The sequence below is a fragment of the Neofelis nebulosa genome, chromosome 17 (genome assembly GCF_028018385.1).
Source record: "Neofelis nebulosa isolate mNeoNeb1 chromosome 17, mNeoNeb1.pri, whole genome shotgun sequence".
NCBI lineage: Eukaryota > Metazoa > Chordata > Mammalia > Carnivora > Felidae > Neofelis > Neofelis nebulosa.
Window position 1 is genome coordinate 5,940,237 of NC_080798.1, and position 24,748 is coordinate 5,964,984.

The window sequence follows — 24,748 nt, forward strand, 5'->3', positions numbered from 1 at the left end:
CGACTTCGGCTCAGGTCATGATCTCACGGTCTGTGGGTTTGAGGCCTGCATCGGGCTCTGTGCTGACAGCTCAGAGCCTGGAGCCTCTTTCAGATTCTGTGTCTCCCTCTTTCTCTGCCCCTCCCCTGTTCATGCTCTGTCTCTCTCTGTCTCAAAAATAAAAATAAACGTTAAAAAAAAATTAAAAAAAAAAGAAGACAAAGTATGAAAATGAATAAACGTACATCTGTATTCTTCAGGAACACAGTTAAGTAGTCATGTTAGAATAGTTTAGTGGGTTTTTTTAAATGCTTATTTTTGAGAGAAAAAGAGACCTGGGGGTGGTTGGGAGGGTCAGAGAGTGGGGGACAGAGGATCAGAAGCAGGCTGTGTGCTGACAGCAGTGAAGCCAACAACACAGAGCTGGAACTCCTGAACCTGAAGGTCCTGAACTCAGCTGAAGTCTGACGCTCAACCAACTGAGCCACACAGGTACCCCAGAATAGTTTAGTGTTTAAATGCACTGTTTTTGGGGGCCTGGGTGGCTCAGTTGGTTAAGCGTCCTACTTGGTCTCAGGTCATGATCTCATGGCTCATGGGTTTGAGCCCCGGGTCAGGCCCTGTGCTGATGGTTTGGAGCCTGGAGCCTGTTTCAGATTCTGTGTCTCCCTCTCTCTCTGCCTCTCCCCCACTCGCTCTCTCTCTCTCTCAAAAATAAATAAACATTAAAAAATTCTTTTAACGCATTGTCTTTTTACCAGCCAAGCCAAGTCCACCCTTTGCCCATAATATGGCTTACATTTAGAGAAATCATTAAACTTTATCTGTCCAAGTCCTCCCTATTTTTCCAATAGAAATAACGCTATTGCCTGTCTCATGGAGTTATGAAGAACACAGAATTTATTATAGGTATGGCCTCATTGGAGTGACTTGTATTTCGTGAGAGCTTTTCAAAGGTGATGTATTCAACTCTTAAAAATGCGTAATAAGAATCATTGAGTAGGTATTTCTAAGTATGAACTAAAATTAGTGGAGAACATTGAATTCCAGCCAACATGACATGTGCCTCACGCCTCCTGTTCCCATGCAGGAACCTGGCTCAGAAGAAGAATTTCACTCCTTGGGATTTTGAAGAATGACCGCCATTGATTTGGTAATGGTAATGATCTTCTTATTACAAACTATAGTTGGACTTCTGGGGAATTTTTATCTTCTTTACCATTATCTCTTACTTTCTCTAACGGGATGGGGGTTCAGGTCCACAGATTTGATTCTCAAGCACTTGACTATAGCCAACTCCTCGGTCATTCTCTCTAAAGGAGTCCCCCACATGATGGCAGTTTGGGGACTAAAAGAATTCCTCAATGATATTAGATGCAAATTTGTTTTCTATGTTCAAAGAGTGTGCAGGAATGTGTCCATTGGCACTGTCTGCCTCTTGAGCCTCTTCCAGATGATCATCATCAGTCCCAGGGATTCCAGGTGGGGAGGGCTAAAAGTGAAAGCTTCCAAGTACCTGGGCAGATCCAACATCCTCTGTTGGATCCTGAACATTATGTTTAGTATTATCATTCCTATGTATATAACTGGCAAGTGGAGCCACCCAAATGTCAAAAAAGGCAAAGAGTTATGGCTATTGTTATTCTAGAGGTCCTGACTACATAGCACAGTTACTGCATTTAGCATCAGTATTATTCCATGATGGTTTCTGTTTGGGGCTCATGATCTGGGCCAACGGCTCCGTGGTCTTAATCCTGCACAGGCACAAACAGCAAGTCCAATACATTCACAGCAACAATCTCTCCACCAGATCCTCCCCTGAGTCTACAGCCACCCAAAGCATCCTTATCCTCGTCATCACCTTTGTATTTTTGTGCATTCTCTCCTTCATCTTTCACAATTGTTCAGTGATTTTTGACAATCCCAGTTGGTGGCTGATGAACACCACTACACTAATCACCGCATGTTTTCCAACTGTAAGTCCCTACATCCTCATGAGCCATGACTCTAGATTGTCCCGGTTCTGCTTTGTCAAGAAAAGAAATACAAAATTGCTTAAATTTATCATAAATGTGTAAATAATATGCATATCCACAACAATTAGTTTTTTTATTCATTAATTCATTTGATGGTTTAACCACAATCCTGAAACTGTCATATTACAAGAGGGTGATAAACAACACAGACTAGGCTTCTGCTGTGAAATGAATAAGTGAAATGCAATTATAAATGAAATATTGGGGAGAGTTCCGGAAGATGGCGGCGTAGGAGGACGCTGGGCTCACCGCGCGTCCTGCTGATCACTTAGATTCCACCTACACCTGCCTAAAGAACCCAGAAAACCGCCAGAGGATTAGCAGAACGGAGTCTCCGGAGCCAAGCGCAGACGAGAGGCCCACGGAAGAGGGTAGGAAGGGCGGCGAGGCGGTGCGCGCTCCACGGACTGGACTGGCGGGAGGGAGCCGGGGCGGAGGGGCGGCTCGCCGGCCAAGCAGAGCCCCCGAGTCGGGCTGGCAAAAGCGGAGGGGCCGGACGGACTGTGTTCTGACAGCAAGCGCGACTTAGCGTCTGGGAGGTCAGAAGTTAACAGCTCTGCTCAGAAAGCGGGAAGGCTGGAGGACAAAGGGAGGGAGAGCTGCTGAGCCCCCGGACGGCAGAGCTCAGCTTGGCGGGGAACAAAGGCGCTCGCCAGCGCCATCTCCCCCGCCCATCCCCCAGCCAAAATCCCAAAGAGAACCAGTTCCTGCCAGGGAACTTGCTCGCTCCGCGCAAACACCCAACTCTGTGCTTCTGCGGAGCCAAACCTCCGGCAGCGGATCTGACTCCCTCCCGCTGCCACAGGGCCCCTCCTGAAGTGGATCACCTAAGGAGAAGCGAGCTAAGCCTGCCCCTCCCGCCCCCGTGCACCTTGCCTACCCACCCCAGCTAATACGCCAGCTCCCCAGCACCACAAGCCTGGCAGTGTGCAAGTAGACCAGACGGGCCCCACCACCCCACAGTGAATCCCGCCCCTAGGAGAGGGGAAGAGAAGGCACACACCAGTCTGACTGTGGCCCCAGCGGTGGGCTGGGGGCAGACATCAGGTCGGACTGCGGCCCCGCCCACCAACTCCAGTTATACACCACAGCACAGGGGAAGTGCCCTGCGGGTCCTCACCACTCCAGGGACTGTCCAAAATGACCAAACGGAAGAATTCCCCTCAGAAGAATCTCCAGGAAATAACAACAGCTAATGAACTGATCAAAAAGGATTTAAATAATATAACAGAAAGTGAATTTAGAATAATAGTCATAAAATTAATCGCTGGGCTTGAAAACAGTATACAGGACAGCAGAGAATCTCTTGCCACAGAGATCAAGGGACTAAGGAACAGTCACGAGGAGCTGAAAAACGCTTTAAATGAAATGCAAAACAAAATGGAAACCACGACGGCTCGGATCGAAGAGGCAGAGGAGAGAATAGGTGAACTAGAAGATAAAGTTATGGAGAAAGAGGAAGCTGAAAGAAAGAGAGATAAAAAAATCCAGGAGTATGAGGGGAAAATTAGAGAACTAAGTGATACACTAAAAAGAAATAATATACGCATAATTGGTATTCCAGAGGAGGAAGAGAGAGGGAAAGGTGCTGAAGGGGTACTTGAAGAAATTATAGCTGAGAACTTCCCTGAACTGGGGAAGGAAAAAGGCATTGAAATCCAAGAGGCACAGAGAACTCCCTTCAGACGTAACTTGAATCGATCTTCTGCACGACATATCATAGTGAAACTGGCAAAATACAAGGATAAAGAGAAAATTCTGAAAGCAGCAAGGGATAAACATGCCCTCACATATAAAGGGAGACCTATAAGACTCGTGACTGATCTCTCCTTTGAAACTTGGCAGGCCAGAAAGGCTTGGCACGATATCTTCAGTGTGCTAAACAGAAAAAATATGCAGCCGAGAATCCTTTATCCAGCAAGTCTGTCATTTAGAATAGAAGGAGAGATAAAGGTCTTCCCAAACAAACAAAAACTGAAGGAATTTGTCACCACGAAACCAGCCCTACAAGAGATCCTAAGGGGATCCTGTGAGACAAAGTACCAGAGACATCACTACAAGCATAAAACATACAGACATCACAATGACTCTAAACCCGTATCTTTCTATAATAACACTGAATGTAAATGGATTAAATGCGCCAACCAAAAGACATAGGGTATCAGAACGGATAAAAAAACAAGACCCATCTATTTGCTGTCTACAAGAGACTCATTTTAGGTCTGAGGACACCTTTAGATTGAGAGTGAGGGGATGGAGAACTATTTATCATGCTACTGGAAGCCAAAAGAAAGCTGGAGTAGCCATACTTATATCAGACAAACTAGACTTTAAATTAAAGGCTGTAACAAGAGATGAAGAAGGGCATTATATAATAATTACAGGGTCTATCCATCAGGAAGAGCTAACAATTATAAATGTCTATGCCCCAAATACCGGAGCCCCCAGATATATAAAACAGTTACTCATAAACATAAGCAACCTTATTGATAAGAATGTGGTCATTGCAGGGGACTTTAACACACCACTTACAGAAATGGATAGATCATCTAGACACACAGTCAATAAAGAAACAAGGGCCCTGAATGATACATTGGATCAGATGGACTTGACAGATATATTTAGAACTCTGCATCCCAAAGCAACAGAATATACTTTCTTCTCGAGTGCACATGGAACATTCTCCAAGATAGATCATATACTGGGTCATAAATGAAATATTATATGATTATCATATAAACACTATATAATATAAATGTCTTAATATTTGAAGTGAGGGAGTTTGAAACCCATGTACTATTAAAACAGCAGTTCCTGAAACAATCTGGAGATTATGAAGTCATTGAGCATGTAACTTTCAATGTGACATAATAAATTTTCTGCAAAATTAACTAGTCATGGGATTCTATGACAAATTCCCTAAACTAGGGACACCATTTGACATGGTCATTTAATATACTGAAGACAACAAAAACTTCCGCAGAATAATGGATAACCCGGAGTTAAGCTGAAGAGTAAATTCGTTTTCAGAGAATGGAGGCATCACAGGCCAAGTATGAATTTGGTATGTCACACTCTTCTAGAGGTGTTAATCATTTGAAGTCTGATGTTTAGAAGGGAGACTTAAGCATTTTCTTATAGAAGGGCCACACTGACCTGGTGTAGGACAAGGAAAACACAAAATAAGTTTTGCTGGTTTTTAAAAAAATATTCAACTGAGTGTTGACTCTTAAAAAAAACACATGTTGTCTGGGATAAAAATGCATAGATTTGGGGGTCTGTGGAGGTTTGATCTTGATCTATTATGCAAAGATGCCATGAAGGCATGTTGGCAAGAAACAGTCTCCATGGTGCACTTTCTTGGGTAAGGAAATAACTTTATTTAGGGGACTTTCATTGAATTTGAGTAGTGGGGGAGTAGCCATTGGAAGAATAAGTCATGGATCCATTTTGTTTATTTGGGGTTTTTGAGTGAGGTTGTCAAAAGATGAAAATGGATATTTCCTTAACTTTAGGAAATATTTTAATGTAGCTGTCTCTGTACTTATAAAGTTGATGTAAATATTAATGATTCATAATTTGAAAAACAGAAGAATTAGTTTGATCTAATGGATATATATTGACCTCTTTGCCACAAAAAATAGAGAAATGCATACTTTTTTAGCTCATGTGAAACACAGAAATATTTACCATACATTAGAACCACAAGCAGTATGTAGATGGATAGATACAACATATCTATGTTTATATTTGTGTATATATATGTGTATGAGTTTGTATATGTGTATATATGCACATATATGCTCATATAAGTCATTTTTTCTGTCAGTAATATTGGAAAACTAAATTGAGGAATAAATATAATACTCATTATAATAATATGTTTTAACTGTAAATTGTATATTATCTGATCTCTTCATCCTAGTGGTTTAATTGGTAGAAGTTATATAGAATACATTTTTAATTTTTCTATTTTAATCCTCATGTCTTACCTATATCTCTGGAAAATGAAACCAATTGAATATAGTAAGAAAATGTTTGACTTTATTAGTTGTAATTAGCCTTTTATGGTTAGTATAAGAGTCCATATATCCAGAATTGGATTCATCAACTTTTTATATGCTCATTACACCTGTTCTATTTTCTTATCCTTTCTCCATTAACTTATTCTGTATCATGTTTTAAACATTATTTTAGAGAGAGAGAGAGAGTGAGTGCGTGAGTGAGGGAGAGGGGTGGAGGGAGAGGGAGACAAAGAATCTTAAGCAGGCTCCAAGCTTGGTGTGGAGCTGGAGGTGGGGCTCCATCCCACAACTGAGATCATGACCTAAGCCAAAAATTAGAGTCAGATGCTCAACCAACTGAGCCACCCAGGTGCCCCTGTATCCATTTTTTAAAATAACTCCATATTTTGTCCCCCCTTTTTTGGAGTATGTGTAATTACTGGGAAAATTATATAGAGTATGTTTTTCTTTTTTCTATTTTAATCCTTATATTTAACTTTATCTCTTGAAAAATACTCAGCTGTATATAGTAAAATGTGTTTGACTTGAATGAGATTAGTCTCTTATGTTATCATATTAAATATATTTCAGATTGCATTTATCAATTTATACTATGTTCTTCATTATGCCTGTAGTCCATTCTTAGTTTGCCAGTTCTAACTTCTTCTGCATTAATTTTAAATAATTCTACATTGTACCTCTCTTATCTTGGAAGTCATACATTCAGTATTTCTTAGTTTTTAACCTAGAAATTATAGTGTACTTTAAAAAACTAGTCAGAGCCTGCTTTAGAACTTCTGTCATTTTCTCTCTCTCTGCCCCTCCCCAACTTGTGCTCTCTCTCTCTCTCTCTCAAAAATAAATAAACATTAAAAAAAACTAGCCAGAATGTAGTTATTTAATACGTCTGTCTCTACCTGGACAATATGATGGCAATCCAACACTAGTAGATTAACTTTCACTCAATTTGTTTTTGTTTATATGCTCTATATGATGTCTTTGGGACTTATTTATTTTATAGATGGAAGTCTGTACCTTTCAACCACCTTCTCCCATTTCACCCTTGTCTCTGGCAATCACTGATCTATTCTCTGGATTTATGAGTTCAGGTTTTGTTTCTTAGTTAGTTAGTATGTTTGTTTTAGATTCCAGATATAAATGAGATTATATGGTGTTTGTCTTAATGCTGCAGTGAACACAGGAGTGCATATATCTTCTTGAGTTAGTATTTTTGTTTCCTTTAGATAAATACCCAGAGGTGGAACTGCAGGATATGGTAGCTTCAGTTTTAATTTTTTGAGGAACCACCATACCATTTTCCATAGTGGCTGCACCAGTTTACATTCCCACCAACAGTGCACGAGGGTTTCCTTTTCTGTGCATCCTCATCAACACTTGTTATTGCTCATCTTTTTTTTTTTTTTTTTTAATTTTTTTTCAACATTTTTTATTTTATTTTTGGGACAGAGAGAGACAGAGCATGAACGGGGGAGGGGCAGAGAGAGAGGGAGACACAGAATCGGAAACAGGCTCCAGGCTCCGAGCCATCAGCCCAGAGCCTGACGCGGGGCTCGAACTCACGGACCGTGAGATCGGGACCTGGCTGAAGTCGGACGCTTAACCGACTGCGCCACCCAGGCGCCCCACTCATCTTTTTACTAATAGCCATTCTAATGGGTGGGAGGTGATATCTCATTGTGGTTTTAATTTGCATTTTCCTGATGATTTATAATCCTGAGCACCTTTCGTGTACCTGTTGCCCATCTGTATGTCTTCTTTGGAAAAATATCTATTCAGATCCTCTGTCCCTTTTTAAATCAGATTGTTTGTTTCTTTTTGTTGTTCTTGTTGGTGTTTGTGGTAGTAGTTGTTGTTTTTTGCTATTGAGTTATATGTGTTCCTTATATTTTTTTGATACTAATCTCTTATCAGATATACAGTTTGCAAATATTTTCTTCCATTCAGTAGGCCGCCTTTTCATTTTGTTGATGGTTTCCTCTGCTGTGAAGGAGCTTTTTACTTTGAAGTAAAAGTATTTATTTTTGCCTTTGCTCCTTGTGATGTTAGATCCAGAAACAACATGGATGAACCTGTAGAACATTATGCTCAGTAAAATAAGGCAGATACACAAAGAGAAGCACTGCATGATATCCCTTATTTGTGGAACCCTAAAGAGTTAAACTCGGGACGCCTGGGTGGCTCAGTCGGCTAAGCGTTCGACTTCAGCTCAGGTCACGATCTCACAGTCCGTGGGTTCGAGCCCCGTGTCGGGCTCTGTGCTGACAGCTCAGAGCCTGGAGCCTGTTTCAGATTCTGTGGCTCCCTCTCTCTCTGACCCTCCCCCGTTCATGCTCTATCTCTCTCTGTCTCAAAAATAAATAAACGTTAAAAAAAATTTTTTTTAATTAAAAAAAAATAAAAATAAAAAAAGAGTTAAACTCAATATATTTAAATATATATTTAAGCTTTGCTAAGAGAGTAGATCTTTAGTGTTCTCCCTACACACACACACACACACACACACACACACACACACACACAAAAGGTAACTGTGTGTGGTGATTGATTTGTTAATTAATTTTATTTCATTAATCACTTCACAGTGTATACATCTACCAAAACATTATGTTGTCCACTTAAAATATAAACATTTTGGTTTGTGAGACCTCAATAAAACTGGAGAGAAATAATTTATTTAAGATCTGTCTCACTATGTCTGACTTTGTGAATAAGATATATATTATACTTTGGAAACATTAAAGAGGTTTTCATTATGCCCTATTTCAGCACAAAACCTCAAGACCTAGGCCAAGTTGGGTGGAGGATATCCAGGCACCTCTTTCTTTCACTGAACACCCAGTACCAGTTAACAGCCCCTCCTGCCACCTAGCTCACATCCTATATACTTGTTATTCTGAAAGAAGAACAAGATGGCTGGGCCATCGTGCACCCCAAGTCCCACATGCAGGCATCTACTCTATGTTCAATTTAAAGTATTTTGGTGGTTTGGGGGTGGGGGGCACCTGGCTGGTTCTATCAGTAGAGCATGCAACTCTTGATCTTGGGGTTGTGAGTTTGAGCCCCACACTGGGTGTAAAGATTGCCTAAAAATAAAAATAAAATCTTAAAAAGTATTTTAGGGGTATTTTATATAGGCACTTTTTTGGCCTAATGAGCTGAAATTAGAATCTATTTATGATTAAGTTGTGACTCAGTCCTCTACGAGGGAAATAATGAATGGCACTGAACTGTTGACTTCCAAATTGCCCTTGTGACTTTCATTACAACAGCCTGCATTTTGCACCTAGCTCTTCCTCAGTGACCTCCACCCTCATGAACTGCAGCCCTCCCCTAAAACTACCATAGACACCCCCACCATTCCAACACTCCTAGATTGTTTACAACTAACCCCTATCTCCATCTTGTGAACTTTATAACCTCAAAATCTTCAAAAGTTCTATCCCCACGTTTCAACGACCACACACAAATGCTCTTTACTTTCCATCCCCCTTGAATGCACCAGCCTCCATTCCCTCCTTCTTCCTGTCCCTAAATTTACCCTCCTGTTCCAATGATCTCAGGCCATTTCCCATGTCCCCTGTGGCCCTAGGCCTCCTCAGCCCTTAACCATTGGATTGCCTCATTTTCCCCATGACCTCCATGCATTGTGCCTACCCTACAATCCCTACCCACTTCTCCTGGTCCCTTTAGCTCAAGATTCCCACCATCCTTCCCAGCTTCCAGCAGCACTCTGCTCCCATTTTGCCTCTTTGTACCCACTCCCAACCCTCAAGTTCCATCTCTCCCTGCACCCTGCATCTCTACTTTCATCAACTACTCCTATGAACTGAAGGCCCCAATGGATATACCCCTTCATTTGTCATATTATCTGACTTCTCACAGACAATAACTATAATGTACCTTTTACCTACTCCTGCACTTAAACCACCTCCCGCCATTATTATTCCATCCTTAGTGGCCCCTTCATCCCCATGACCTTCTCCGTCATCCATCCACCAAGTCCACAAGTTCTCTAGTACCTTAACTTCCTTTCACTCTAGACCCCTTGTGCCAATAAATCTTTCTGTTTAGCTTCTCAGTTACTTGAACCCACTTGTTCCTTTTACCCCTCTTTCCTCTCTCTCCCTATGGTTGGTTTGTACCCTTCTCTGCAGCTTCCCAGATGTTCTCAGAAACTGGCCTCTATACATGGAGGTCAGGGAGAGAGGAAGAAAGAGGCAGGCCACTCCACATTGGTAGGTGGCAGTTTAATAAGTAAAGGGAACTTACATAGGAGGCTTGTCTTGGGCAGTGGCACAGTGAGCAGATCCCTATACCTGCCTGTCCAGTCTTAAAGTTGACAGAGAGAGAAGACTTAACTGGGCTCATGCACATCATGCACACCATGTAGGTGTTCTCCACACCATGTCACCATCTCAAGGCTGTGTCCTTGGAGCAGCCTCTGGGAGTGGGAAAGGCAAGTGGAACCCACATTCCAAAGACGGGGGAGGAGCCTCTGAGTGCCTGGGGGCCAGCTCATGGGGCAATCAGTGATCACATTTCACTTTTTTGATGATATTTCCCGGTACCCCTGAGCTCTCCCTCTCTTCACTCCCCATGCTGTCTGCACCCTACCTGTATGCCTTTTCCCTGCGTCTTCATTTTACCTTGTATGCACTCTTGGGGCGCCTGGGTGGCTCAGTCAGTTAAGCATCTGACTTCAGCTCCGGTCATGATCTCATGGTTCATGAGTTCGAACCCCACTTGGGGCTCTGTGCTGACAGCTTGGAGCCTGGAGCCTACTTCGGATTCTGTGTGTGTGTCTCTCTCTGCCCCTTCCCTGCTCATGCTCTGTCTCTTTCTCTCCCTCAAAAATGAATAAACATTAAAAAAAATTAAAATACCTGTGTGTGCTCTCTCTTTCACACACACACACACACACACACACACACACACACACACACACACAGAGCCACTCCCCCAACATTTCACCTTTCCTGCTATGCACCTTGACATGAAGTAGTAATGCTCACAGCAATTTCTAATGTTGCACATTCTGAATATCTTTGTAGGTTGTTCAGAGATGGAAAGAGTAAAACACGGCCTCCCTTCCTGTACCTCCAGAAGGTCGGAACATATCATGATTCTTTCACATGTGAATACCTTTCTGAGATACGAATATCTGTGTTGATGGTGTGACTGTTACTTTATGAATATGAGTGAGCTGTGTGAGCTTGTGTGTGTCACAGTGTGTATGACACACTGTGCATATGTGTATATACAGTGTGTGTGTTTATATATAGTGAGTTTGGGACGAGTGAGTGTTTGTTACAGAAAGTGTGAGTGTATATGTGTTCAAGTAAGTGAGCGCGTGTGACTGCATTTGTCTGTGTGTGAACACATGTGTGCGTTTGCATCTGTGTGGAAGGCTGGAAAGCACATGTAGACGAGAAACTGAGCACCATCAGGATTCTAATACCACACTTGGAAAGTAGGGGCTTTAGATAGAGGAACCAGATCATATTGTGGATTTGTTTGAAGGAAAAACAAAAGGATTAATTTGGACTCATATTTTTAAAATCAATTATGAAAGCAATCAGGCTCATTACTAAACATTCAGCAAAAAACATTAAAAAAAAATAGGGGCACCTGGGTGGCTCAGTCGGTTCAGCTCAGGTCATGATCTCGCGGTTTGTGGGTCTGAGCCCCGCCTTGGGCTCTGTGCTGACAGCTCAAAGCCTGGAGCCTGCTTTGGATTCTGTGTCTCCCTCTCTCTCTCCCCTCCCCTGTTCATGCTCTGTCTCTCAATAAATAAATAAATAAATAAATAAATAAATAAATAAATAAATCGTTAAAAAATAAGTAAATAAAATAAATAAATAAGGTTTGAGGGGCGCCTGTGTGGCTCAGTTTTGCATCCGACTTCAGCCCAGGTCATGATCTCACGGTTCATGAATTTGAGCCCTGCGTCTGGCTCTGTGCTGACAGCTCAGAGCCTGGAGCCTGCTTCAGATTCTGTGTCTTATTCTCACTGTCCTACTCCCATTCATGCTCTGTCTTTCTGTCTCTCAAAAATAAATAAATATTTAAAAATTAAAAAGATAATAAAGCTTGAGGACCAACGTAACCATTCAATGCTCTTGGATTAAGGAAATAATATTTGCTTATATGCTAATTAAAGAATTATAAAATTATCTCTTTAAATTATCTGATCCCAGGGGCTCCTGGGTGGTTCAGTTGCTTAAGCATCCAGCTTCATCTCAGGTTCATCACGGTTCATGAGTTCAAGCCCTGCGTCGGGCTCTGTGCTGACACCTTGGAGCCTGGAGCCTGCTTCGGATTCTGTGTGTGTCTCTCTCTCTGCCCCTCCCCCAGTAGTGCTCTATCTCTCTCTGTCTTTCAAAAATAAATAAATGTTAAACAAATTTTAATTATCTAATCCTGTCTGAAAAAAGCACGCTTTCATTGGTGAGAGGCTCATTAACTTGTGTGTTTCTATGGTTGTTGTTATTATTATTATTATTATTATTATTATTATTATTAAAATAAGTAGGCTTCACACCCATCATGGAGCTCAATGCAGGGCTTGAACTAAGGACCCTGAGATCAAGGGTGGGACGCTTAACCAACTGAGCCTCCCAGGTGCCCCTCTACAGTTATTACTCTGTTTAGATTTCCTATATTACATGGGTGGGAGAAATGGTGAATATTGGTACACTATATTTTGCAATATATCTGGCCCGAAGACTAGAAATAATTTATTTGGGGAAGAAAAACTTTTCAAGGGAACAGAGAATTCAGTGAGACACTGTGGGAGGCCGGACCCCGGTGCCAGGCTAAGACCGGGTTGAGCAACGGCTCCCTGTTGACTCAGCCAACCCGGTGGTTCCCCCTCCCATTCCCCCACTCTCAAGGGCATACAAAAGCCTTGCCAAGGCTGAGAAATCTAATTCCTGAAGCCTGTGGTCTGTGGGTGTTGGCAGTAATGTTACCCCTTTCTATCCCGGGTCAAATAGGAACAAACATGGGAACTGTGCTTCGCGCTAGCAATCTATCAACAGGGTCTTGCGGTGACCTGTTTAGAAAATTCACAAGAGACACAGAACTAAATGTTTTGGTTGGCAGCGATTATGTGAAACCTGATTATTCTTAGAATCACCTGATCCATAAGAGTCTTATATTATAAAAGATTGTGTACAGCAACAATAAAGCCGTCACTTGGGCCATCAGCCCAGGGGACCCTCCTGTTCCCAAACTTTCTCTTCTCTCTTTTTTTCTTACATTCCCCTACCCTCAGGACCCTGACCTCGGTGTTTGTCGCGCCGGTCGCGGTCGCGACAAGTGGCGCCCGAACAGGGACCTGAGACAACAAGGAGGAAAGCGAAAGCGGACCGCGCAGCGTCTAATTCAGGTAGGGGAACTGTGCCAGCAGCACAGACGAAGGGAGTAAAACTATGGGACAGAAACAGTCCGCGGAACATGGATATTTTGTAACTGCCTTGCAGGCTCTTATGAAGGAGAAGGGAATTAAGGTTTCTCAGTCAGCCCTTAGGGAATTTTTTGACATGGTGCACGATTATTGCCCATGGTTTCCAGACGGGGGTACAGTTGATTTAAAGGATTGGCAGCGAGTTGGTCAAGAACTTAAGAATCAAATGAAGATTCGTGAGGCTGCTGTTCCAGGGACTTTGTGGTCTACTTGGACCTGTATTAAAGAGGTCCTTGATCCTCAGGATTCTATTGAAATAATTTCTCTTAGCTCGGAAGTAGCCCAACCCCTAATGACTTCAGATGCTCCTCTCCCTCCAGAAACTACTTTCAATGCTCTTTCGGGACAGTCACGGGTGCCTTCACCTTTACCTCCTCTCCCCCTCCTAGAACAGTTATCTGTACAGGATCCAGAAAATGATGACAACTCCCCTTTTGGGGATCAGGGGGATGATGGGCCTTATTTGGAAGACCAGAGGAGGCCTACCTTCCTGGCCCCTCTGGTCCAGAAGGTACCTTTAAAACGACCTTCCTTTCAGGCACGAGATAGAGGTTTACCTCACCTGGCTTTCCCTATTACTCAGAATCAACAGTCCACTGAACCTTACCCCGTTATGGGAGCTACCCCTTTGCAGCGGACTCTGTACCAAGCGCAACAGCATGGGGAAGACACCTCTGCTTTTCACGCTGACCCTGTTATTCAGCAGGGGGGACAGAGAGTGTACTCCACCCTAAGTTTTAAGTTGCTGAAGGATTTGAAATCCTCTGCAGCCCAGTATGGTCCAACAGCTCCCTTTACCCTGTCTATGCTTGATAGTTTGAGCAGGGAGGCGTTATGCCCAGGAGATTGGAAGGTCATTGCTCAGGCTTGTTTGAGTGTGGGTGATAACTTTTGTGGAAAGTGGAATTTGCAGAGAATGCTGAAAAACAAGCCATGTATAATAAAAGAACTAATATACCTGTGGATTTCAACATGCTCACAGGTACAGGACAATATTATGACGTGGGCCTCCAACTGGATTACCCTGAAATCGCGTATAATCAAATTAATACCTGTTCCATTACAGCTTGGAAAAAACTTCCCTCCACAGTGGGCAGAACTGAGGAATTATCTAAAATTAGGCAGGGGCCAGATGAGAAGTACCAGGATTTCATTGGGCGTCTTTTGACTGCAGTCAGTCGTATCATTACTGATGGGGAGGCAGGTACCATTATTGCAAAACAATTGGCTTATGAAAATGCTAATTCTGCATGTCAGGCAGCCATTCGTCCTTGGAAAAATCAGGGTACCTTGGAGGATTATATCAGACTGTGTGCTGAGATTGGACCATCTTATATTCAGGGCATTACCTTGGCAGCCACCTTAAAGGGAATGGACCCCTTACAGGTGCATGCCCAGCTTCAGGGTAAAAACGTAAAAACTAATCCAGGGAAGTTGGGTGGAATAGTGTGTTTCAAATGTGGCCAAAAGGGCCATATGAAGGCTTAATGTCATAGTAAAAAAATAATTCCAACCACCCCCGGTTTGCCCAGTGGCCCTAACATTAATAATAAGCCGGCAACTATTTGTCCCAGATGTAGACGGGGGTATCACTGGGTCAATGAATGCCGCTCTAAAACTGATTGTAATGGCAATCCTCTTCAGGGAGACTGGGAGCGGGGCCAGCCGCAGGCTCCTCAAACAATTGCGGCAATGTTCCCACAGGCACCTTCTCACCCTTTGTGTCCAACACTGGAGACCTCCCAGGTATCAGCCAGCTACACCGCGGTACCCCCGCCAGTGCAGGACTAGATCTTACCCCAGCTCAGTCCGTTTACCTAGAAGGAGGACAGCCCCCTAAAGCCATCCCCACAGGGATATGGGGACCTCTGCCCAGGAACACTTGGGGGTTATTATTGGGAAGATCTAGCTGGACTCTTAAGGGATTGATGATCTATCCTGGAGTTATTGATGAAGATTACACTGGAGAAATAAAAATTTTGGCCAGCTTAACTATGGGAACTTTGGTGCTTGTGCCCAAGACTCCCATAGCACAATTGATCTTGATACCCCGGATATCCTCCAACAATAAGGCTGTTAAACCTTACCGAGGAAATCAGGGGTTCGGCTCCACAGATCTTTATTGGGCTAAAGTGATCTCTGTAGAAAAGCCCATGCTTACATTGCATATCCAAGGAATCCCTTTTGAGGGACTAGTGGATACAGGTGCAGATGTCTGAGTTATCGTTCAAAAAAATGGGCCTGTCACATGGCCTACTCAAGTGACTAATATTCCAATTAAAGGTGTTGGTTACGCCTCCGCTCCATTGCAAAGCTCTGATTACTTACATTGGAGACTGCCTGATGGTATGACTGGAACTTTTCAGCCTTTTGTTTTGAATATAGATCTTAATCTTTGGGGCAGGGACATATTAACTGCAATGGATTTGACTCTGGAGACTAAGGCAGTCCCGATTCAAAAACAGACTAATCTCATTATGCACCTTATGAAAGAAATGGGCTATGTTGAAAGGAAAGGCTTGGGGAAAGAGTTGCAAGGGAACCCTGAGCCATATATCCCCGAACCTAAGAGAGACCATTTTGGCCTGGGTTTTTCTTAGGGCCATTGGAAACTCCCCACGCTATGCCTCTCCAGTGGATGACTTCCACTCCAGTGTGGGTTGACCAGTGGCCCTTACCTACTGTTAAGAGGGAGGCTGCTGCTCACCTCATAGAGGAACAACTGCAATTAGGTCATTTAGTTCCCTCCACCAGTCCCTGGAACACTCCAATCTTTGTGATTAGAAAAAAGTCAAATAAATGGAGGTTGCTGCAAGATTTGAGAGCAATTAATGCTGTCATGAAGCCCATGGGGGCTTTGCAACACGGCCTCCCTTCCCCATCGGCCATTCCTTTACAATATCAATTACCAGTTTTGGACTTAAAAGATTGTTTTTTTACCATTCCGTTGACCCCTGGCGACGGAGAACATTTTGCATTCTCCCTGCCTTCCACTAACTTACAGGAACCTGCTAAGCGGTATCAGTGGAAGGTCTTACTGCAAGGCATGGCTAACAGTCCGACTTTATGTCAAGAGTTTGTGGCCAGAACAATTACCCCTTTTGACAGAGTTTTCCCCATGTATATTGTATCCATTATATGGACGACTTACTTTTGGCTGCTGAAACTGAGGGATTATTACAGGAGTCTTTTATTTCTCTTCAAAGATGCCTTAAAGCATGTAATTTGATTGTTGCCCCTGAGAAAGTTCAAAAGGAAGCCCCTTTTGAATACCTAGGGTATCTCATCTCCACATCAACTGTTCGACCTCAGAAAGTATCAATTAGAACCAGACATTTGACTGCTCTAAATGATTTTCAGAAGTTATTAGGAGATATAAATTGGATTAGAAATACATTAGGGGTCACCACAGAACAATTACTGCCTTTGTTTAATATTCTAAAAGGAGATAGTTCTCCAGCGTCCCCTCGAAGTCTCACTCAAGAAGCTAAAGAAGCTATAAGACATATAGAACAGGCCATTCAGCAGGCCCACATCACTAGAATTGACCCTTCTCAGCCTTTGTATCTAATAATATTAAAACCTCAGGTCATCCCCTTTGCAATTCTGTGGCAATCTCATGGCCCACTTGAATGGCTACATTTAGCCTTACACTCCCTGCATGTCATTAATCCTTTGCTATCTATGGTTTGTCTCCTTATCATTAGAAGAAGATCCCAAGCTGTTCAGCTCTTTGGGCATGATCCAGAATTTATTACATGTGCCTTTCTGACACAGAAGCTGGTGGACGCTGCTTTTGCTCAGTCCATCGAATGGCAACTTGCCTTGGCTAATTTTACAGGCCAAATTAAATTTCATCTACCTTCTGATTCTTAATACAAGGTTTTAATCTTATAGATATTTTGCCCTATAATCCTATTGTTTGTCAGCCGATTGAAGATGCTGCCTCCATTTTTGTGGATGCTAGTAAAGAGGGTAAAATTGCAGTGTATTATGTCACTTCTCAACATAAAAATTTGATCACTTTAAATTATACGACTAAATCTGTCCAAAGGGCCGAGCTTTATGCTGTACAGGTAGCCCTAAAAACTTACCCGGAATCTATAAATGTCTATTCTGACAGCCAATACATTGTCAAAGCCGTGTTGCAATTTCCCACTGCCTTTATACTGACAGCGGATGAGGAACTTTATCATCTATTTCATGCTATACAAAAACTTCTTAATCTACGGCACAATCCAATTTTTATCTCTCACATTCGAGCTCACACTGATCTGCCTGGTCCCCTAGTTGCTGGGAATCGGATAGCCGATGCAGCAACCCATTTATTGCAAGTTCTGCCCATTACCACTCCTTTGGAAACAGCCGAAAGGAGTCATGATAATTTTCATCAGAATGCGGCAGCCCTTCGACGAGAATTCAAAATATCTCGTGAAGCGGCCAAATTGTTAAACAATGCGGCATCTGTCCGCAGTTCTTCCCGCAGCTGGTCTATGCCATTAATCCTCAGGGTCTTCGGCCCAATGATTTGTGGCAAATGGACGTCACCCAATATTTACCTTTTGGGAAATTGCAATATATACATGTATCTGTAGATACTTGCTCAGGCTATATACATGCTTCAACCCACTCGGGAGAAGCATTTGTTGATGTTCAAAATCACCTATTTTCTGCCTTTGCAGCAATGGGCAAACCTCATAAAATAAAAACTGACAATGGTAGTGCTTATACTTCTAAATCTTTTGCAGAATTTTGCCACCGACTCCGAATTGACCGTACAACTGGCATTGCTTGTAATTCCACAGGACAAGCCATTGTTGAGCGAGCTCACCTGACCTTAAAACAATATTTGCAAAAACTTAAAGAGGGGGAAACATTAAAGGGAAAGATAAAGTATTCCCCACATGTACACCTCACTCTTGTGTTGTATGTTTTAAATTTTTTAAATGTCAATGAGGCAGGGATGACTGCCGCAGAGCGTCGCTGGGGAAGGAATCAAGAACCTCTCTGAATGGCAAGATGGAAAGATATGCCGGAAGGCATTTGGCGAGGCCCAGACCCAGTCCTTCGGAAAGGGTGAGGGTATGCTTGTGTTTTTCCACAGGATGAGGAAGCGCCGCGCTGGGTCCCGCTTCGGCTCCTCAGAGATATTACGGTTGTGCCGAAAAATGGCCAAATTGACAGTGACGGAACCCCCCCAAAAGCGACGACGGCGGAGTCATAAGGCGAGTACACCAACCTGGGGACAGATAAAGAACCTGGTGACCCAGGCCACTGATGTAGTGATGGCCTCAGGTAGAGAGGTAACGGCCACACATGTCTTCTTGACATGCCTGTGCATTCTCACTACAGCCGGGGAGTCTGCCCTCTATTGGGCATACATGGTAGGTCCTCCTACAGTACAACCTGTAACATGGAGAGACCCCACACCCAAAGTATACACCAACCTCGCCTTTATGGGAGGGGAAGATGCAGGGTTTTTGCCCACTGTGTCGGCCTCTATAAATTGGACGGCGCTCTCTGCAGGAGTACCCATCTGCCTGCAAAGGGAGTCTACGCCGTACAAACTTGCTTATGGGTGTTTGGGTATGAAACCAGTAGGGCGATCTATTACTTATACTATGTGGCAAAATGGCGAGCATAATTCTGAATGGGTGGCCCGCTCCGTTGCCGCTTATTGGCAAAAGAGAGAATTATTAGGAGAATGGATGTTTTTTGGACCGCGTGATCCCCCTCAGAATCTTCCTATATGTCCCTCAGTTGGTCAAGGCCTTACTGGGGACTCACCTTGGGGTAAATGTGCCCAATCCTCTTCATTGAGGATGACTCCTAAAGGCATAAACTATACGATTACAGATTATTCCCGAAAGGCCTGGCATTCATTCTTTCAAGAAACACCTATGGCTATTTTGGAAGTACAAAGGGAAACAAGGAGACCTTTAGTGGCTCCTTTAAGAGATATGGGCCCACCTCCTAACAAGGTACAGGAACACCACAAGGTTATCCCACAAACCATTTTGCAATCCCCTGAAGGAAGAATTCATTCTGATCTTTGGAAGTTATATGCTACCTTTGATAAAATATATACTAATGACAGCTTTAGTTTTCCAGAATATTATCTTTCTCCAGCTCTACAATTGCGTGCCTGTGTTCCTCCTCCCTACTATTTGATTGTTGGAGATGGGACTATTATTCCAGTGAAAGAAGATGGTCATCAGTTATACCGGCTGATGTGTCCTGCTTGTGTTTTGACCAATTGTCTACCAGTAGATGGGCCCTCTAGAAGTGAAATGAAGGTTTACTTGGTCTTACAACCTCCCTATTGGATGTTGCCAGTAAATGTTACAGGACCTTGGTATCCTAATTATGGGATGCAATTGGCCTTAGAAATCAGTAAACGGCTGCGCAGGACCAGACGGTTTCTTGGACTCTTGATTGCTGGACTTATAGCAGCAGTGACTGTAATTGCCTCTGCAACTGTATCTGTAATATCCTTACATGAAAGTGCCCAAACAGCATCCCATGTAAATGAATTGGCTCATAATGTATCCAAGGCGCTTGCCGCTCAAGAACGAATAGACCATAAATTGGAAGCCCAATTAGAGGCACTACAAGAAGCATTGATATATCTTGGTGATCAGTTTGCTGTTTTGCATACCAGACTTTCTTTAATTTGTCATGATGCATATAAGCATATCTGTGTTACCCCTTTAGAATATACCAATATGACATGGGGACAAGTACGTTGTCATTTGCAAGGGATTTGGCATGACGCTAACACTAGCTTAGACCTCTTACAGCTACAAGAAGAGATAAATGCTATTGCAAGTAGCTCACTCAGTTTCCCTGACCCTGGAAGTCTTGCTGGAACCATACTGCACCAACTTAATGGGTTTAATCCATTTAATATTCTTCAGCATTCCTTTTGGATCTTTATTGGAATTGTTTCCATAATATCTGTTATACTTGTCTTGCTGTGTTGTTTCTGGAAATGGGGTCTCACTGCCTTTACCACATACCAAGCCAGGATGCACATGTTGCAATTACAAACAATAGGGGGAAATGTGGGAGGCCGGACCCCGGTGCCAGGCTAAGACCGGGTTGAGCAACGGCTCCCTGTTGACTCAGCCAACCCAGTGGTTCCCCTTCCCGTTCCACCACTTACAAAGGCATACGAAAGCCTTGCCAAGGCCGAGAAATCTAATTCCTGAAGCCTGTGGTCTGTGGGTGTTGGCAGTAATGTTACCCCTTTCTATCCCGGGTCAAATAGGAACAAACATGGGAACTGTGCTTCGCGCTAGCAATCTATCAACAGGGTCTTGCGGTGACCCGTTTAGAAAGTTCACAATGTACACGGAACTAAATGTTTTGGTTGGCAGCGATCATGTGAAAACTGTTTATTCTTAGAATGGCCTGACCCATAAGAATCTTGATAGAAAAGATTGTGTACCGCAACAATAAAGTCGTCACTTGGGCCATCAGCCCAGGGGACCCTCCTGTTCCCAAACTGGCTTCTCTTTTCTTTCTTACATTCCCCTACCCTTAGGACCCTGATCTCGGTGTTTGTCGCACCGGTCGTGACAAGACACACGTGTTTCATGGCTAGTCCCACACGTGTCAGACTTCAGTATTTCCTCCTTCCTCCCTATGAGACCCTGTCTGCCTCCAGGGATCAAGGAGAAGAAAGAGCCCTCCAAATACTTGCAAAGGTCTCTTTGGAGATGGTAACTAGAAACCTGCTGTTGTTTTCAGCAATTAATAATTGGGGAAAAAAAGTTTGTCACCCCCAAACCTGTACTCTCACTGTGGATACAGGTGAAGAGAAAATTGCAGTTCCATAGGGAAGCGACATCACAGAACCGCAAGCCCGTATCTAGTGGTCTGGCAGCTTAACCTCTCTCTCACATGATACTAGCTGTGGTGACCATCGTGTTAACCCCTCTGTCCTGGCAGCCAGAGAGACTCCAGTGAATATTTCTATTTCAGTCTAAGGGGGCAGAGTCTGCAAGCAAAGAGGGGTATCAGGAGTCTAGGTAAGTGATCATATTGGGGAAACAAAATGACGCTTCTGGGTTTCAGCCTGGTCCAGTGCCAAAGCCACACAGGAAGGAGGAATAATTCTGATGCTTGAGTTGAATTGGTAAAGAGAGACAGGGTCCTAGACTTTCACCAATCCCTGATGGTTCCTGATGTGATTTAGTATAACCCTGACAGTGACAGTTGGTGTTTAATCCAAGTGATTATGAAATGTGACTTTTAATGTGAATCATGGCTGTAGTTCTAAAATAGATCTGCAGTTAGGCTGCCTTACTAGTGTGGGTCAGGATTACTACAGGTGCCTATAATACCCCCATGGTTAATAAACGCTAGAAAAAATCTACAGAATTATCAAATCCTTTGCAGAAGCAGTGCATATGAATGACAATGGCTGGAGGAGAAATGTTTCTCTAACTCAAGGTGTGTGATGTGATTAGTAGAGACATTAATTTTTTCCTATTGAAAACATCCATGATCTGTTGATGTTAGTAAGACCCTTTTTCCATCTTTGAATTAGGGGAGGAGCACTTAAAGAAATGACAATATTACAAAATGGATTTCAGATGGCCATTAGACACAAAACTATCTTGTGAGCAATTCTCCTTTTTAAAATTTTATCATATCGGGGCACCTGGGTGGCTCAGTCAGTTAAGCGTCCGATGTCAGCTCAGGTCATGATCTCACGGTCTGTGAGTTGGAGCCCCGTGTTGAGTTCTGTGCTGACAGCTCAGAGCCTGAAGTCTGCTTCGGATTCTGTGTCTCCCTCTCTCTCTCTGCCCCTCCCCTGCTCATGCTCTGTCTCTCTCTGTCTCAAAAATAAAATAAAAACATTTAAAAATTTTTTAAAAATATTATATCAATCACAAACTCTGAAATTTCAATTTATAAAATGTACAAGTTTTCACATCTTAGAGATTTCATTTTATATATGTGTCATAGGTAAACATGTTTAACAAAGCTTGCCTTATTTCCAATGTGTTTTCTTTTTTTAAATTAATTTATTTGAGAAAGAGAGTGTATAAGTAGAGGAGGGGCAGAGGAAGGGAGGCAGAGAGAGAATCTCAAGCAGGATCCACATTGTCAGCACAGAGCCTGATGTGGGGCTCAATCTCACAACCCTGGGATCATGACCTGAGCCAAAATCAAGAGTCAGATGCTTAACCAACTGAGCCACCCAAATGCCCCGTCAATGTGTTTTCTTAAGCTATGTTACTAAACACATTGGTTTGGAACTTGAAATTAGTGATACTGAGTTTCTACTCTATAGTACTTTATCACATATTGGTGTTTCAAGTTCCATAGCTCAGAGCATAATAGAGCATTAAGTGATTTTTGTGATAGGTGTCATTTCATTGCTGATATAAAAGCAAATTAGTGTTTCTGTGGCCAATCCACACAGCCAGTAGTGCATTCTTTCAATGTAACTTGTCATGGAGCAGGTCTGTATACAATTATACTACAATCAGTGCACCTAGATTTTATGAAGATATTTATAACCTTATTCATAATAGGTCTTAGCCTATATAATAAAAATTTACACATAAATGGAAACTTGTTACAAAAATATAAAAATGCCAAGTATAAAATTATATGTACAAAACATCTAAATATACACCTGTATTTTGAAGAATACATCTAACTAGCTTTGTTAGAACAGCATTGTGCTTAAAGGCACTGCCATTATACCAGCCCAGTCAGGTTCAAATGTCCCCATTCCCGTAAAAACTTTGAATTTGACAAATCACTAACCTTTCTCCATCTCAGCGCTCCTTATTTTGTCCATGAAAATGCTCATACTGACACTCTCATGAAGTTGTGAAGAATCCAGGATGTACATACACACCTTTTCTAGTATTAATCACACTCTGTAGAAAGTACCTAACATTAACAGTCAATACATGAAAACCTGTTAAAATGTGTTAATTGTAAACAATTATTTCTAAGTGGGAGCTAAAGTAAGAAGAAAATATTGAATTCAAGCTGACATGACACATGTAATCATGCCTCATGTCCCCACACAGGAATCTCTGGCTCAGAAGATGACTATTGCTCCCCGGGAACTGGGAGAAAGGCCAACAGGGATTTGGCAATGAGATTGATCTTTCTATTACAGACGATAGTTGGGGTTCTGGGGAATTTCTCTCTTCTTTGCCATTATCTCTTCCTTCACTTGAGAGAATGCAGGGCAATGTCCACAGATCTGATTCTCAAGCACCTGATTGTGGCCAATCTCTTAGTTATTTTTTTCCAAAGGAATCCTCCAAACATGGTAGGTTTGGACGTGGAACATTCCCTTAGCAATTTTGAATGCAAACTTGTTTTCTATGTTCACAAAGTGGGCAGGAATGTGACCATTGGAACCATCTGCCTCTTGACTGTTTTCCAGGTGATCATGATCAGTCCTGTGGACTCCAGGTGGGCAGGGCTTAAAGTGAAAGCTCTGAAGCACCTGGGCACCTCCAACATCCTCTGCTGGGTCCTGAACATGATGCTAAATATTATGGTTCTTTTCTTTATGACCAGAAAAAGGAGCAACACAAACATAACAAGGAAAAGAGATTATGGCTACTGTTATTGCATAAGTAGTAGCTATATAGTACAGTCACTGTATGTAGCATCAGGATTATCCCATGATGGTTTCTGTTTGGGGCTCACAATCTGGGCCAGTGGCTCCATGGCCTTCATCCTGCGCAAGCAGGCACAAGCAGCAGGTCCAATACATTCTCAGGAACAATCTCTCCACCAGATCCTCCCCTGAGACGAGAGCCACCCAAAGCATCCTTGTCCTGGTGAGCACCTCTGTGTCCTTGTGGGCACTGTCATTCTTGCACATTTGCGTGGTAGTGTTTAACAACCCCAGCCTGTGGCTGAGGAACACTCCTACACTAATCGCTGCATGTTTCCCTACGGTCAGCCCCTGCATGCTCATGAGTTATGACCCCAGAGTGTCTACCCTCTGCTTTCCTTATAAAGGAACACAAATCACTTAAACTTGTCACAAACATGTAAACTGTATGTTTATTCAAATGGTTATTTGTTTATTCATAATCCCCTTCAGTGTAGAAACACAGCTATGAAATAGTCACAAGAGTAGCAAACAAGAATGACCAACCTTCTGCTCCTAAGTAAATAATGTGAATGGCAACTGTAAATGAAATATAATCATGTTAATATTTACGTAATTGAAATTTATTTATTTATTT

The 24,748-nt window shown here is 42.7% G+C and overlaps 3 protein-coding genes and 1 pseudogene across 3 annotated transcripts in view; 2 read left to right on the plus strand and 2 right to left on the minus strand.

Annotated features, from left to right (window-relative positions):
- The window catches only part of LOC131499605 (zinc finger protein 677-like), a 355,569-nt gene that overhangs the window by 56,286 nt on the left and 274,535 nt on the right, over positions 1 to 24,748 (minus strand). The gene's annotated exons all lie outside the window — the stretch shown is intronic.
- Positions 1 to 24,748, minus strand: part of LOC131499583 (zinc finger protein 665-like) — a 335,470-nt gene that overhangs the window by 36,719 nt on the left and 274,003 nt on the right. The gene's annotated exons all lie outside the window — the stretch shown is intronic.
- LOC131499596 (vomeronasal type-1 receptor 4-like) lies at positions 1,115 to 2,136 on the plus strand (annotated as a pseudogene).
- Positions 13,349 to 21,026, plus strand: LOC131499587 (endogenous retrovirus group K member 13-1 Env polyprotein-like). Its single transcript, XM_058707678.1, has 2 exons — positions 13,349 to 13,430; positions 18,613 to 21,026. The coding sequence occupies exon 2, from the start codon at positions 18,614 to 18,616 to the stop codon at positions 20,600 to 20,602; it is 1,989 nt and encodes a 662-aa protein (XP_058563661.1). The 5' UTR covers positions 13,349 to 13,430; position 18,613; the 3' UTR covers positions 20,603 to 21,026.

Excerpts from the sequence above, each read along its gene's own strand:
- LOC131499587 (XM_058707678.1), top strand. The coding sequence starts at position 18,614 with ATGAGGAAGCGCCGCGCTGGGTCCCGCTTCGGCTCCTCAGAGATATTA.